The 16,312-nt window shown below is 51.3% G+C and overlaps 1 protein-coding gene across 1 annotated transcript; it reads right to left on the bottom strand.

Moving 5' to 3' along the window:
- Positions 1–1,875: 1,875 nt before the first annotated feature.
- ARF6 (ADP ribosylation factor 6) lies at positions 1,876–5,943 on the bottom strand. The gene is made up of 2 exons (XM_040602475.1): positions 5,813–5,943; positions 1,876–5,732 (listed from the first exon to the last, which is right to left on the bottom strand). Exon 2 carries the CDS (start codon positions 5,347–5,349, stop codon positions 4,822–4,824), a length of 528 nt encoding a protein of 175 aa, XP_040458409.1. The 5' UTR covers positions 5,350–5,732; positions 5,813–5,943; the 3' UTR covers positions 1,876–4,821.
- Between the last annotated feature and the right edge of the window lie 10,369 nt (positions 5,944–16,312).

Below are 16,312 nucleotides of genomic sequence, written 5' to 3'. Positions count from 1 at the left end.
GCCGAGCGCCACGGGCTGTGACTCACTCGCTTCACCCCTCCAGAACTGACAGCAGGGCTAAAATTACGCCGTTCTTCATGACGCTCCAAATTCTCAAAGCGAGATTGATGGCGGTGCGCAAGTCATCCACCTCGGCCTGAAGTCCTGAAAGCATCTTGGTGTGCTTAGGCACAGTTCTGAAACGCAGGCTGGAGCAGCACTTAGGACATCAAAAGAGGAACAGAGTTAGCGAGCAGAGCTGCCGCTCACTCACCAACAGCCCTTGAAAGCTGACGCTTCCCCACAAGGCGAGGGGAAAGCTCTTTTTTTTCCAGAAAGCGCCAAAGCCAAGGTGATTTCAGATTCCACATACTGAACCCGTCAGGCTGGACAGATACTAGAAACAAATCCAAGACAAAAAGCGCAACCGTGCGTTAGTGGGAAGTGTGAGTCACGGTGCCCACACCGAGGCTGTTTCCAGGCTCCAGAGCAAGTTCTCCGCTGCCAGCGGTCCCAGCGGTCCCAGCCACAAGAGAAATAATGCTCAGGTCCACCAGCGAAGCAACTGGCTATCGCAGATCTTGCAGCCAGCTGTTTTGACGATGCAACTAATTTATTTTTTTTTTAACCAACAGGCGTTCCTTTGGGAGGACTATCGTTATTAGCAGGGTTAATTTCCAATTAGGGGTGGCAGGCACATTTTTTCCGAGCCCTGTCTACAAGGAGCACGGCCCTGTGACTGGGGAAAAGAGCCCTGCCGGAGCGTGAGTCACAGCGCGCTTCAGGAAGGGTGCTCTTGGGAGTCACACTAACTGCTGCTGTAACAAAGGTCCGATCTAAAACGATAAGTGCTGACATTTTGAAAAATTACTAACTACTACAATGAAAGAGACATGAGTTTACTCTTCTGGAGCCTTGTCTCCAAACTCCAAGTAGTTTAATTAAAGTCAGAGTTAAGTTCATTTACACAGCCACACCCTTAACTGACATCCAGGTAGACAGAGCCTAGCCTAAATAGCCGGCAGAAAAAGGCTTTGCGGAGGATGGGAGCTGCAGTGTGCCCACCGCCCCTGCGCCCAGGTACTCCCCCCTGGCTGAGTGATATTCCCTGACGATTCCCAAAAGCTTTGCAACAAGGAGACAGTTCCCAGCAGCCAGTGCCTGGCCTCACACCTGCAGCTGTGGGTGCTGGGAGCTGCCTCAGGACCTCCGCCGTCCCCTCCGCCAGCCCAGCCCCAGGCTGGGAGCCGTGGGTGGTTCCCGTAACACCGCTGCCTTTCCTCAGGGCCGCAGGACGGCAGCTGTTGCAGTAACCATAGCCCACTGCGCGCACCCCAGCCTGCTGCTTGGCTCCCGGCCCCCCGATGTGTTCCCCACTGCACCTGCCCAAGTCCTTTTATCAGCTCGCTCGTGTCCTATTCAGGCACCAAAGATGTCCCAACTCCACATCTGTCACTCCACAAGCACCCCTATTCACTCATCAACCCTTTTGTCCGTTGCTGCATTTTCTACGCTGGCCTAACATCATCCCTTTCTGACCAAGTAATTTCTTCCACGGAACGCAGTGCTGTCCCACTAAGCCACAGTCCCTCCATGCCCTCGCACGGAGCTGATCACCTTCCCAAGTTATGTGGGGCTGGCACCAAGGCAGTATAAATTTGACACTAAAGTTTGCTAAAGATTGTGAACTGCAAGTGGGAGTATTAAAGAAGTATCATCCTTTCCACTTATAAAAATAGTCGCTAATCTAAGTCTCAAAGGAATTACAGACAGGCTTTCAAAACTGCAAGATACAGAACAGAGACCTCTTTATATCGGCAGAATGCTCTACTCCAGCACCATATTGCCCCTTTCTGTTTCTCTCATAATTAAATATAAGTAACATACCAGGAGAGCTCCGCTGTATAATTGCTTTATTTTCTGCTTATTAGTTCTTTACCAACACTACAGCCATATTGAGAACACAAAATTCCTGTTTACTTTAGTCAGGGAGATCACAGTCTACAAACTCATTCACTGATCAGACACAATTAACGCCATTCAAAACTTAGTCCATAAATTCACATGAACACAAATTGATGCACTTAAACTCCAGATTAGTTTTGAAATCATAGGATTTCTTACAGATTGCCACTTTATCCTACAGGCTGTGTTTACTGCCCGAGAGCCACTAGTTCGTGGTAAGGTTCAGCTACAACCTATAAAGGACATGTTGAAAGTGAAACCTTTGTATTTTGTTCAGTAGCAATGGCCATTTATTTTTGACATCTCTGCCACATGTTTCAGTAACTTTTTCTCCCCCTCAAAAAAAGACAATAAAAAAATTCAGAAGCATAATCAGTTTCCTTTCACCTACAAAAACAGAATAACAAAGTTACTAAGGAAATACAAAATTGTGAATTCAACTTAATGCAAAGTCTACCAAAGAAGTCTGCCCCAGCACTTGAAAACACAGTAAATCAACTTAGACGAAAAATGGAAGTTATTGAAGTTTTCATGTTGACTGAGAATAGATTTAAGAAAGTTCAAGAACCATTAACAGAGCTTCAAGTTTTCCAGTTTAGGCATTTACTTTGTGCTTGGCTATTTTATTTATGCTCCAGAAGAAAACAGTAACCTTATTCTTGTATTTTTAGTCTTTATACCACCAACCTACTTGTTAAGTTACATCAACAGGAGAAAAAAAAAAAGCTAGAAAATAGAGCAATGATATTCCAATGGCAAAAAGCCTTGAGTGAAAAAAAAAAATAATCTCACCTCCTCTTCTTTAGAGCTGAGATTGGAGTTATTCTACATTAAGCTTTTGCAGACTTTCTTTAACTTACAAAGACTTAATAGTCAATTGATGCTCTACCTTCTAGCTTAAAGAACCCATTCAGTCCCATCTGCAACCCACATCAAGGTAAGTCTTTTGGAACCATATTCTAAAGGAACTTTTAAGTGGTCCAAAGAATTCAATTTCAGAAGTTAATTCAGTATTTTTATCTTCCATACATCTTTGGTAAGAGCTCCATACACAATGTACTCAGCATGCAGAGTCAACACTGCAAAAATGTAGTGTAATGCCCCCAATTTCATGTAAAACCCATATCCTTGGAAAAAAAAAAGCCAAAAAAAAAAGCCATTTTCTTCTGGTTTTGTAGCATACATTCCTAGAATTCCCCAATTGAGTTTAACTCCTTGAGGAAATCTGAAGTTAATCCTTAAGGCTGAATAAGAACCAGCTGCTTTAACATTTTTTGCACCCAGCATTAATACTTGATTGAGTTTTTGTACTAATACTTATGCTGGGTGGGGTTTTTTTGCCAGTCACATGTACAGACTGTGATATGGCAAATGAGCTGCTTGCCCTTTAAGAACTAATTATGGAAGTTTACATTCATTGTCGTATACTCTCTCTCTCTCTCTCTCTCCCCTCCCGGCTCTCATTAGTAGTTACTCAATGGGCTTCAGACATCCAACATAGCTCCCTTCCTACAGGACTACAGCAACAACCGGCTACCGAGACAGATGGTGAAGGACTGCAACTACTTGCATGAGTTCAGTCGAGTCCTGGAAAACTGAACCAAGAAGTGATTTCCTCAAAATGGCTATTATTCAGGTGTCAGAAATTACCGAGCTCAATTAAAGCTTAGCACAGAACTTGCCCCTTTGGAAGTCTACAAAATGGGGGGAAAAACACACCCCAGTATTTCTTTCTCCACTACATGCCTGTTGGAAAGAATCAGAAACCCTTTTAAGATTTAGAAGTCTTCAACTGCCTTGAGATGAAAGCAATTTGTCTCGCTCACAAGACAGGCAAGTCAGTGCTAGATTTTTGCCTAAACACCTGTGATTTAAAGTAAAACTTGTTGCAATGCATACACCTTATTGCTGCATTTTCTGGAAGGAACCTATCTTGCATTGATTCGGAGACTGACACAGGTAGTAAAAACCGCAGCTAAACATCATTTAAGTTTGCAATGCAAGACGAAAACTGAACAGTATCTACCCTGGAACTATTACATCATTCATGTCTTATTTGCTATATGGTTGTTATGTAGTATGGGGAACTTATTTGCATCCCTTCTCATGCATGATGTATGGTTCAGAACTTCACAGCTGACATTTCAAAGCAGTTCTTACATTACCTAGTTAACATTATGCCTGATATGCACTTTGAACATGTTACAATGGTATTCTCACTATCTGCCACTGTAGGCAAGAATTTGTTTCATTATTAGTCTGAGATATGAAGACAGACTGAGAGTCACTATTTAGTTACAGATTAACAGAACTTTAAAAAAAGTCCTTAATATAAAAAGACAGACTGCAGTTTGATTTTAAGCAATAATTTTCAGTTTACTAGATGAAGTAGACCTATCAACATATTCTGCATGAATGCAAAAAAGTAGCAATCTACAGCAAGTGATAGAAGAAAAAAAAATAATATAATCAAAACAGTAGAACCAGAAAGCATACATTGAAAATGGTATCCCTCCCCCAACCATCCCCCAAAATAATCAAACCATCTCAAGGGCTATCAAAGGGGGGGGGGGGGGGAGAAAGTTACTTAGCAAGTCTACAATGTGTCTTTCCCCTGTTTGCTGGAAGTCTGCCATAGCATCTAGTGCTTGTGTTCGTGTCACATTCGGAGATTAGAGCATCCTAACGCCAAGCAAGAAGAGTTAAAACAGGAATCCAGTCAAGTGTGCAGAAGGAAAGGGTGGTAACTGGAGAAAGGTGATGATAATCCTATGGATGCTTTTGTTTTACTTTTCAGTAGAGAATCATTCTTCTGGAAAGCCATGTCGGTTACTTTTTTTTCTTTAATTCTTTGTAGACTAAATAGTTACTCTCTCATTAGGATTTATAATTGGATGTTAACCATGTCAGCCCTTCATAGAGTCCATCCCCTGTAGTAGCACAGGAGGGCTGCACATACCAATTCCTATCCCTGATTCGGGTCAGGCCCAGTTTCTCCTGGATTTCATGGGGTTTCATGGCATCAGGCAGGTCCTGCTTGTTGGCGAAGATGAGGATGATGGCGTCCCGCATCTCCCTGTCGTTGATAATGCGGTGGAGCTCCTGGCGGGCCTCGTCGATGCGGTCGCGATCGGCGCAGTCCACCACAAAGATCAACCCTTGCGTGCCCGTGTAGTAGTGCCTCCAGAGGGGACGGATCTTGTCCTGGCCCCCGACATCCCACACGTTGAACTTGACGTTTTTGTAAGTAACCGTCTCCACGTTGAAGCCCACGGTGGGGATGGTGGTGACGGACTGGCCCAGCTTCAGTTTGTACAGGATGGTGGTTTTACCAGCCGCGTCCAGACCCAGCATCAGGATCCGCATCTCCTTGTTGCCGAAGATCTTGGACAGCACCTTGCCCATCTCGGCGGCATCCAAGGGGCCCGGCGCCTCCGGGGTGGGGGGTGGGGGGGAGCGGAGGGCGAGCGCCGACCCACCCGAACAGCCCGGGCGGGGCGGGGGCCGAAGCGGAGCGGGGCCGGCCCAGGGGTGTCAGGGCAAGGGCAGGCGGGGCTCAGCGCCGGCCGCGCATGGGGCGGCTGCGGAAGAAGCGGGGCGGGGGAGGGGGAGGCGAGGGGAGGCCTGGCGCGGCGGTGCGGACCAGGCGCTGCGGGAAGGGGGGCCGCGCCGCTCTCCGCTCCTCCGCCTGGCCCGAGGCGGCGGCTCCGCCCGGCTCCTGCCTTGGCTCCCGCGCCGGCGCCTCAGCTCATGGATGCCGGCTTAGGGGCGGCGGCTCCGCGTCCTGCCTGCAAAGGGACGGAGAGAGCGTGAGACAGGGCGGCGCGGCGAGCGGGGAGGGGAGGGGAGCGGAGCGGGCGGCAGTTACCTCAGGGCCGGCGGGCTCGCGGCCGGCTCCTCTGCGCGCCGCTCCCTCAGCCAGCACCGCCGGAAAAGGCGCCGCGCGAGCCCGCCTCACTTCCCCTCCGCCGCCAGGGCGCCTGCGCGCGGCGCCCCCGCCCCGCCCGCCGGGCCGCTCGCGGCGCCACCCGCCGCCCCTGCCCCCGCGCATGCGCCGCCGCAGCCAGCCGCGGGGAGGGGGGGGGCGCGCTCTGACCCGCCCCCTTCCGCCCAGGCCGCGCGCGCCACTCCGCTTCCCGCGCGGCCTCGGGCGGGAACTGCGGCTGCGCGGGGGCCGTGGCGGCCGGAACCCCGCCCCGCCGCGCGTGCTCCTTCCCTGGCGGGAGGGGAGGGGCGGGGCTGTCCCTCCCGCCCGCCCGCGAGGCGCGGCGCGTGCGCCACCCCAGCCCCACCTGCCCCGCCCGCCGGGCGGGGTAGCCGCTCGCCTCGCCCTGCCGCGCCTGCGCGGAGCGGGCCGGCGGCAGCGGGGCGGGGCGGGGCCCGGCTCCCGCGGGCGGCACTGCGCGTGCGGGCAGGCGAGGGGGCGGGGCCTCGGTGGGGAGAGGCGCCACGCGATCACACGTCAGCAGGAGCGCGCGGAGGGCGCCGAGGGCGCGTCTTAAAGGGCCAGCAGCGCCCGGGTGGGAGGGCCAGCGAGGAGGGGAAGGCTGGGCTGGCGGGGCGCCGAGGGCTTACGGCCCAGTGCCTCGGGGCGCGGTGCGGGAGCTGGGCTGGCATAAACGTGTCCTTCGGGGTGACCTCTAGCTGGCCGGCTGCGGTAGCGCTGCAGGTGGCACACCCAGCCGGGCTGCGAGGCCTCAGCTCCCTGCTCGCCTCGGTAGGCAAAGGGGGCCCCGATGGGAGAAGGAACCCAGTGACAGGGTGCCCGCCTCGGGAAGGCGCTGAGGTGCTGCCCGTGGCCGGCTGTGCTGCACCAAGGCAGGCCCCTTTCACCTGACCCCAGCGCTGCTGTGGGCTGGGTGCTGTGTCGGGTCCTGAGCGAGCCCAGGGCAGTGTGGTGACAAGGCACAGGGCAGCTGGCAGCAGTTGCGTGCTGTGCTTGGGTCCCAGGCAGGGAGGTAACCTGAGTGGCCCTGCCACTGTGCCTGTGACCTGCTGGGGTGGGCCCTCACAGAACCCTCCGGAAAGAGCCTTCCCTGTGTAAAACTAAACCCTATCTTAGGATACAGGGGGGGATGTAGGGAGAGGGTGCTGGGACGCAGGTTGCCCAGAGAGGTGATGGATGCTCCATCCCTGGAAACATTCAAGGCCAGGTTGGACAGGGCTCTGAGCCACCTGGTGGAGTTGAAGATGTCCCTGCTTGCTGCAGGACTAGATGGCCTTTAAAGCCCCCTTCAAACCCAGACCTTTCTGTGATGTGTAGTGTCATTGGGTTTATGGCCCCTTCTTGTCTTGGGTCACTCCCTGTAATCCAGATCAGTGAAATTCCAGCTGTGGCCAACCACTTGGAAATGCAGCGTTCACCTACCCAGCCACAGTCTGGGCCTGCCTTCCCCGGGAGCAGTGCCCCAGCACGCCCTGCTTGACACAGAGCAGCGCCCTCAGCGCACCGGCAGGCACACGTTTGCCCAGTTTCACACGCACAACGTGTCGCAACCCTGCGCTCCCAGAGCGGTGCCAGCGAGGCCAGCGCACACGAGCAGTGCAGGGCTGCTCCTTCAGTATGCCGGAGCATGGGGCTGCCCCCCCAGTTCCTGCTGGCAAGGCTTGCGCAGAGGAAGGCAAGGGGAAAGCAAACCTGTGTTGGTAGTTGCTTCTGAGCTGATGGCATGGATGTGGGAAGCAGCACCCAGAACGCAAACCCATCAAAATGTGCTGTGGTCACTTTGGGGTCAGCCTTCAGGGAAGCTGGGTGGTGTGGTCACGTTCTGAACTGTATGGCTCTCAGAGAGCACAGGTGTCTTCCACTTTGGATCACGTGCGTAAGATTGACTTCACTGTATCCTTCTGTCCCTTCAAAAATACCAAATTATGAGTTAATTTTTATGGCAGACATTTTTGCAGTTGTGTGGGACATGCAAAGCGATCCCCCTTGGGACAGCAAAAGGGAAATTGGTGTCTTTAAAGTCTAGAATAATGGGAGATTTCCTGGACTACAGGACTATTAAGTGGATGACAGTAAGTTTCTGAGGCAGCCTTGCTCTTTCATGCAGCGAGCAAAGACGGAGGATGCCAAGGAAAACATACCAGCCATGGCCTCTCCAAATGAGCGTGTGCAGGCTGCGCCAGGGGTACCGTCTGCTGACACCAGGGCTCACGAGTGTCCCTGCATGCATCAGGCAGTGCCAGAGTTCATACTGTCATGGTTAAAGTAGCAGGTAATACTGCTAAGTACTGTACTGGTGTGGGATTAACAGCAGGGCCTAGTGATCCCACTGGATACAGCTAGTTCAGTCTCTCACTGGCATCAGAAATTTATCTAAATATTTTACTGCCAATCAGGGCTAAAATTAACATCAGGATGTGGACGTTTGTGGGTTTCTACTTGGCTCTGTTCCGCATGACCATTTCCGTGCTGGTGAATGTGAGCGGCAGGTTATTAAATGAGGCAGCAGTAGTACAAGACCATGGGTCTTGACCAAAATAGTTGCAAACGGAGATGTCAGAAGCTTTGAAGTACTGCCTTTGTCTGTGTGCAGGTTGATTGCTCTACCCGCTGGCCTCAGAGCAGAATTTTCTGGTTTCAGGAAATGACTGTCTTTTTAGCGTTTTTGTTTGGGCTGTGTAAAGCATTAAGGGGAGGGTGTGACTGCATGTGAGGCTTTTCTGCTTTTCTTGTTAATAGCTGAGAGTTACCTTAGGTGCTTTCTCCTGGGATCTACCCATTGTGGAATATGGATCTCAAGCATTAAGTGTGTCAGCACCTGGCAGCCAGCGGAACACTGAATGGCACCTGGGATGGTTCTCTGTCTGGGCTGCAGGAGGGGATGGCTGCGCTGCAGCCTGTGCCACCAGCCAGTGGGTACCACAAGGCACAAACAAAAATGAATACCTGCAGAGTGGGAAAGTGCCTTTTCTATCACCTTCTCCCTCTGTTTTGACCCAGGCGTGCTGTTCCTCGGGTCTCTCGAACTGTGTCTTTTTTTACCTTTGTTAGTGACTGCATTGTCCCTCATCCTTGGGGACTGTCTGCAGACAGGGCTTGGCCAGTTTTGGTTTTGCCCATTTCAGCTGGCCAAGAGCTGGGTTCTTCTGTTTTTCCTGAGCTTCTTCTCTCCTTTCCCTCCTGGTAAACTGGAAGTGGTGGGACTGTGAAGTACTTGCATGCATGCCAAGGCGGGGAGTTGCTTTCAGGGAGACAGCAGCTGCTCTTGCACGAGAGCTGCTGAGGAGCTGATCTCCACGTGGTGGGACCTTGTGCTGACTAAGCAGCAGTGCCACTTCCTGCGCTGCTCCTCTCCCCGCAGGGTTCCTGCGTGCCCATGCTTGATATCGGCAAATGAGAGGGTGCTCCAATCTGTATTATCCCTTTGCCAGCAGGGGCCCGCTCCTTTCCTGATGCATGTTCTGCCCTGGGTGGGCCCGCGGCCGAGATGATCCATGCTGCTCCAGGCTGTGGTCAACAGCTTCTGCTCAACTGCCTTTGCCCCACAGGTCCCTGAGCCTTTAGCAGCTGCGTGTCCCATCCCTCAGCAGCCAGAGCAGGGACAGGCTAGGCACCCCGACAGTTCCCTGAGCTCTCCCGCTGATGCCTCTGCTGCTGATCAGAGCTTTTCTGCTTGGACCCTGAGCTGGAGCAGGGTGCTGTGTTCTTCAGCTGCCACTGTGTGACCTGCTGAAAGCATCCAAAGTTGATCTTGCCATCATCCAAGTCCAAAAACCTGACAAAGAGAAGTGATATGCTGCACTACAGACAGCAGATCCAAAACTTAATTGAGGATGTGGGGATGTGGCTATGTGCTGTAGAAGAGAAATGGGATCCACTCAGGCAAATACTTTTTCACCTGCACTGGGCTTTATTCGTGAGGATCCTCCCTGCCCTTCAGGAAAACTTTCTGTTTGTATGGTCTGTGCACCAGAAGAAGATTTTATGTGGTTTGGCATGTGTTTTTCAAGTAATTATTACTGCTTTTTAGGATGATACATAGCAAAAAGACATTTGAGAAACTCAGCACTTTCAATAGTTAAGATCTCCAATTAGTCACTAATAAACTCTGTGCATGTCAATCCTTGTAGCTCACATTTACCAGTCCCACAGAGAATGGGTGAGAAGCTGGTGAGAGAGCACCACCTACTTTTGGAACATTTTTATGTGGAACCATATTAGTTTCCGTAAGTGAACAGAAAGGATGGTAAACAGGAAGCAGAATGTAAACGGCATAACTTGGTAAAACAAATAAAGGGTTCTTTGCCTGAGGAACCCCACTGCTGTGTCCCCACAGAGTTACTGCCTCTTACCTTGGAGAGCCAGGAAAAACATAGCTTGTGTTACAAGCCTTTAAAATGTGAATTTGTCCCAGTGCAAGATGTTTTGAAAGACAGGTTCTTATTTTTCAGATAGCAACATAAGTAACTGTGGGGTGGAAATGTGTCATCAAAGATGAAGAGGTGTGATGTTGCGAGCAAGAAGACTTGATTGCAGTGCTCAGCCTGCAGAAAGTTGATACAAATCTACGCCCTGTAACCACCCCTCATGGAAAGAAGTGCACGTTAGGCACTATATATACTCAATACAGCGTAGGTTCTTACATTGCTGGTTAATTTTTCAGGGTCAGACACCCAACAGAAGCATTTACAATACCCGAACACATTCTAGATTACCTGAGAAATGTGACTTCTCTGAAGGGGTTCAGTTTCACATAACCTGCTTAAGAATTAAAAACCTTCTCGGGGCCTTGGCAACACCCAGCGAGTTACTGGGTAGCCTGCAGAAGTTAAATATTTTAAAAGTAAGCACTGGCTGACAATGTGTCACTGGATGGAGTGCCTGTTGCATGCCAGTATAGATTTACAGCCCAGAGAGTAAAAAGCAATTATGGTTATAAAGTGATTATGAGTTAAAGCCTGGGGAGGAAGATAGCAAGTATCTGTAGAACCTTTTGGAAACTCACCTGGGCCTGGCTGCAGGGCAGCTGTTCCTTGTCTTTTTCTGTCTCCGTAAGGAGCTGAACGGGTGGAGCGGGTACCAAGGTTTGCACCTATTGTTTTTCATGGTTTTGTGAGGCTGTGTTTGCATGTTCTGTCCTCTACTAGTGATCCAAGTGCTGTCACAATTAAAGTGGTGAACAAAAACGATACACCTTCAACTTTATGTACTAACCATCGCATCAGAAGAAGCAAGCCCCAAGGAAATGGATCAATAACTCCCTTTGTTTTTATCTCTTTGAATATAATTATCTTCCCAATCAGTTGGGATTTTTAACTTATTTTAATATGGTGTAGCTCATCATGCTTCCTATTTTTTTTCTCTTCTTTTGGCAGAGGGAGATGGGAAAAGACTTTGTTACACTGAGCCTTCAAAGACCTTTGTGTCTTTCCAAGGAAGGAAAGGGGAATATAACAATGCTTTGGGCTTAGCATCTATGTTAGAGAGATTCTTCTGTCGGGAAAATGAATTATATCCTTGATATTACAATTGAATTCCACTGCTAGATTTCTTATTGAGATATCTGATAGAATGGACCGAGTGTCTTCTGTTGGGGTGAGTCAGGTTAGAGAAGCGCTTTCCATGAGCGATTGGCTGTGGTCACTCTTGCCTGTAGGCAGGGAGTGCGGGAGATGGTCCCCATGGGCGTCTCAGCCCTGTTTCCTGCAATTCTGCGATGGTGGTGTCTGTACTACCGCAGCCGGGCTTGGCCAGGAAACTAAACCTGCCGTTCTCCGGCGCTGTGTGCCTTACTGGCAGTGTGGCATTAAGCAGAGCCTTGGGCTTTTCCCATAAGGTGAATGTAACAGCGTTAGGGAAGTAGAGTGGGAAGGGGGTGTTGTATTCTGACTGCAGCAGGTTTCTGTTAGCCTCTGTGTGTGCTGAAACGGTGTAATGAGGACCCTGAAGAAGGGCTAGAAATCCCACATTTCTCATCAGGCGAAGGCCCTCTTCTGGTCTCCCTGGTATTCCTCCAGCCGCCTGTGGAAGCGGGGAAGAGTTCTTCCAAAGTGGCCTCTCAGCAGGAAAAACAGTTTGGCCTCCAGGCTGTTTGGGTTTGTTTTATATCTTAAGTACATTGAAATGCCTTTGCAGTTAATATCGGCAGACAATCTGTCTTCTCCTTTCATGGGTTCTTTTCAGGAGCAGACAGAGGAAATGTAGGTGGGGGATACTGCCTGACCAAATTTCTATAGGCCAAAATCCTGAGTCACCACTGTGACAATATTGGCTTGGAAAATCATGAAGCCTTAACAAGAGTAAAAATAATCTGTGAGGCTTTTGCATTTTTACACCTTGTATTTACCAGCAGCAGCAGAGCAGAAGATACACCGATGACCTTCAGGACTCAGCTGGATGTCGTGCCTAACCCCATGGAGACCTGCACCCGGAGGTTTTTGGACCCCAAGCCATTGCTGACGTCTAGATGTTCTGAGTCATCTTGGTGTCTTACTAAGCATGGCAGTGACGAAGGGATGTCCAGGAAGCTCATGGTGGTGGTACTTTGCAGTCAGTGCCATGGTCCAGCAGAAATCTGCTGTATTCTCCATCCACACTCTAATGCAGAGAGATCTTTGCTGGCAGATTCCAAGGGCTTTTTTTCCTCTAAGGTGTGTTTTAGTCATTCACAGGGTCTCTGGTTGCAGACACAGTGCGACATTGCCTGGCCCTCACAAGGGGTGGAGGTTTGGAGCTCAGTGGGATCCCAAAGCCAGTTCTTCGGGAGGCTGGAGCCCAGCTTACCCGTAAAGCTTTGCACAAAGCCACAGCTCCTGCACATGGGGAGCTCAGCAGGAGCCTGGAGCAGCTGATCCTGCTGAGAAAGACGCAGCAACCAGCTGTCAGATGAGTACCACGGGGCAGAGCTCCCCCTGAGCTCAGAGCTGAGCAGCCAAAGTTTCCCCAGCTCTGAGCGGCCTCATTTTTTATTTCATTTGTTGCTGTGGTGGTCAGGAGCTGTACCAGGGCACACCTCTGTGCAGGCCAGCAGCACTGTCAGGACTCTAGCTGCATCCTGGCTCTGCCTTGTCCCTCCTCAGTCTGCCAAGCTGGTTCCCACCAGATTTTCCCAGGCAAAACAGGCAGTTTCATGCCCCTGCTGTCTTGATTCACTTCTGCTGTTTTTTTCATGTGATGGAAAATTTGTGTATTTGTGTCTTTGTGTCACTCGTAGAAGAAAAAGATGGGAGGGGGATGTCTGGCCCTGTGTTAAGTGTCATTTCTGTGCAGGCAGCTTGCCTTTCTCCCCTGTTTGTGGATGTCAGGCCTACATCTCCTTATGCCCGTGACCCCTAAGTCATTATCCTAATGCCTTTAACCAAAACTCCAGCTGTCACTGACAGCTCTTCCTTAAGTAGATAATAGGAGCCCAGAACAAGATGTCTCTCTCTCCCATGCAGCCCTGACACCTTTCAGGACTTGTGCAGCACTGGGGAAGATCTTGTTTGTCTTTTCTGAGATGGGATTGCCGTGTGTGTACTTTAGCCCTGGACTTTGCTCCACAAACTTGGGTCAGGCAGTCTGGAAGAAATGCTTAGGTACCTCCTGAGGTGCTGCTGGTGGGTCTGGCCTTGGGCAGGAGGTGTGTCCGTGCCTCCAGGAGGAGGCATGTCTGTGTCTGGAACTCAGGCACGTCTGCGCTTGGCCAGGAGGTACCTCCATGCCTTGACCTCTGCACTTATGAAATGCAATACAAAGACACCATCCTTTGATGTCTTTAGCCCTTTGGTTAGGACTAAGCCGGCTGCAGGCCTGCTGTGTCCACAGCATCAGCGACAGCTTTGGTGGGGAGAGCCTGGAGGGGATCTGCAGAGGAGGGGGCAGCAGCAGGAGGCTCTGGCTGGGCTGGTGCTGCTCTCCAGCAGTGTTTGCGACCTCAGCAGCTGGTTCTGCTCTCCTCCAGGCTGGCGTAGAGTCAGGTTGCTGCCCTTGGAGGTGATATGCATGGCTTTCCTGGGTAGACATGACAGTCTGGGCACCCCTACTCTACTGTACATGTTCACAGGCACCAGAGATCCCCCAGGCTAGTGCTCAGTGTGTCTGAAGAAATAACATGTATCTGGAGAGCGGAAAAGCCCCAAAAGGCCATTTTGGCAATGGCAGCGTGTGGATTGGGATCAGCTTTGGCTCGCCCTGCTGGGAAAGGAGCAGTGCAATTCTGGATTAGACCAAAGGCTGCTTTGACTATCTGAACATGTTGGCTTTAAGCTTTCTTTGCAGCCACAGGTCTCCGTGGAGCCAGAGGGAGGTGAGGGACCTGCAGCATCCCCAGCCCTGGCCAGCTGCACAGTTATTTTCATGGGATGCCTGGGGGTGGTCTCTTGGACAGGCCTCCGAGAGAGGCAAAACACACAGTGAAGACCTCAAATACTCTGTTAAAGTATTTCTGCTGTCTGTTGCAGAAGTGAATGGATAAAGGCAAGAAGCTCCTGCATTTCATTCCTTGCATTACATTTTTGTGATTTTATATCCTTCTCTGAGAATCAAACCACTTTATTACATCTGTGAGTATTCACTGCAGTGAGTAGGTTGCCTTAGACTCTCCTCAGCAAATCCTCTGAGCTCTCACTGGACACATCCTAGATCAGGACCATGAACTTAATTTGGCCTACAACAAACCTACCTTAACTTGGCCTTTCTAAAGCAAAATATTGTGCTGAATCTTCACTTGCAGAGCTAAATTTTGCTTCCTGTACTTGATGCTCATGATGCTCCTTCTCCCCTGTGTTCCCACTATGTTGCTGAAGCATTAATGCACGCTGCTGCCTGAGCTCCCGGCTGCCACGACGAGGCTGGAGGAGCTGCTCTGCAGAGGCAGTGGGAGCTGCGGCCAGCCGGGCACGGTGGCTTGTGCCTGTAATCCAAGCGCCAGGGAGGCTGAGGCTGGTGGACGGCTTGAGCCTGGGGGTTCTGGGCTGCAGCGAGCTGTGCTGAGCGGGTGTCCGTGCTAAGGCCGGCATCGATATGGTGGTCCTGGGGGAGCCGGGGGCTACCAGGTCGCCTAAGGAGGGGTGAACCGGCCCAGGTCGGAGACGGAGCAGGTCAAAGCTCCCGTGCTGGTCTGTAGCGGGATGGCGCCTGTGAACAGTCCCTGTAGCACAGCCCGGGCGAGAGAGCGGGACCCAGCCTCTTTTGGCATCTTTCCCGTGCACAACCCCGTGCTTGTCAGTTCTCTGTGCCAGGGAGCAATCGCAGAAGGCTGAAGTAATACTGGGGAAAGGCAGAAGCATTCCCACAGATGTTCGAGCTGAAGATGCTGCCCCTGCCTTGCTCCCTCAGGTGTGCACACGTTTTGGTGGCCTGTGTTGTGACTTCTTGGAGTGGTGAAAGGCCACAGTGCAGGACCCAGCCAGACCTTTGGGATCCCAATAGATGTAACTACTAAAATGGGAAATGACAGGCAGCAGAATTTTCAACGTGTTTCTGGCTCAGGGACCCTGCACACCTGTGAGTCAGGTAAGCATCCCTCAAACTCCCTGGCTTAGGCAGCCTGCTCGGGACCAAGATGGGGCTGCAGCTCCCAGGAGCATTTCATTAGTCTGCCCCATCAGGTATTTACTGTCACAGCTCATTTGTGTCCTTGGCTCTGAGCTTTACACTCCTAGGAAAAACACTGGCGAATCAGGAAGCCTTTTGCTATGAGGAGTATTTCAAAGCAAGGAGTGGGACATCTCTTACCTGCTCTTCGGTAAATGAAATGTACTGAGCTCCCTGATGCACCTCACTTGGCTGAAAATGAAAGTAGAGCATCATGATGTGCCTCTTCTGGCTCAAAACAAGAAGCCTGGGCTTTCTCAGCTGCTTAAATATACTTGCGCTCAGAAATCTTTCCTGTCTATCCATCCATCCGTTTTTTAAACATAAAATACGAGCAACCCAAGGACATTTGCTCAGTTCCCCACTGCCGCTCTGTGGCCAGGCAGAGCCACACAAGACGGATGTGGAGGAATCTGCAAAAGCCTGAAAAACAGCCGGGCACGGTGGCTTGTGCCTGTAATCCAAGCGCCTGGGGTGGCTGAGGCTGGTGGATGGCTTGAGCCTGGGAGCTCAGCGTTGGAGCAAACTGTGCCGAGCGGGCGTCAGCGCTAAGGCTGGCATCGATATGGTGGTCCTAGGGGAGCCGGGGGCCACCAGGTCGCCTAAGGAGGGGTGAACCGGCCCAGGTTGGAGACGGAGCAGGTCGAAGCTCCCGTGCCGGTCAGTAGCAGGATGGCGCCTGTAGCACAGCCTGGGTGAGAGGGCGGGACCCAGTTTCCTTTTGTGTGGGGAATGGGGCGGCCAGGGGTCTGCATGGAGGAGCAGGGACCACATCTCGCCTCACAGTGGGGAGAGAGAGGGATGGGGGGAAAAAATGAGATGTTTTTAAAAGGGGAGGGAGGGGGC

Source organism: Falco naumanni, chromosome 7 (assembly GCF_017639655.2).
Source record: "Falco naumanni isolate bFalNau1 chromosome 7, bFalNau1.pat, whole genome shotgun sequence".
NCBI classification, from domain to species: Eukaryota; Metazoa; Chordata; class Aves; order Falconiformes; family Falconidae; genus Falco; species Falco naumanni.
The sequence above is the reverse complement of the archived record's forward strand: the minus strand, read 5'-3'. Positions and strand labels throughout refer to the sequence as shown.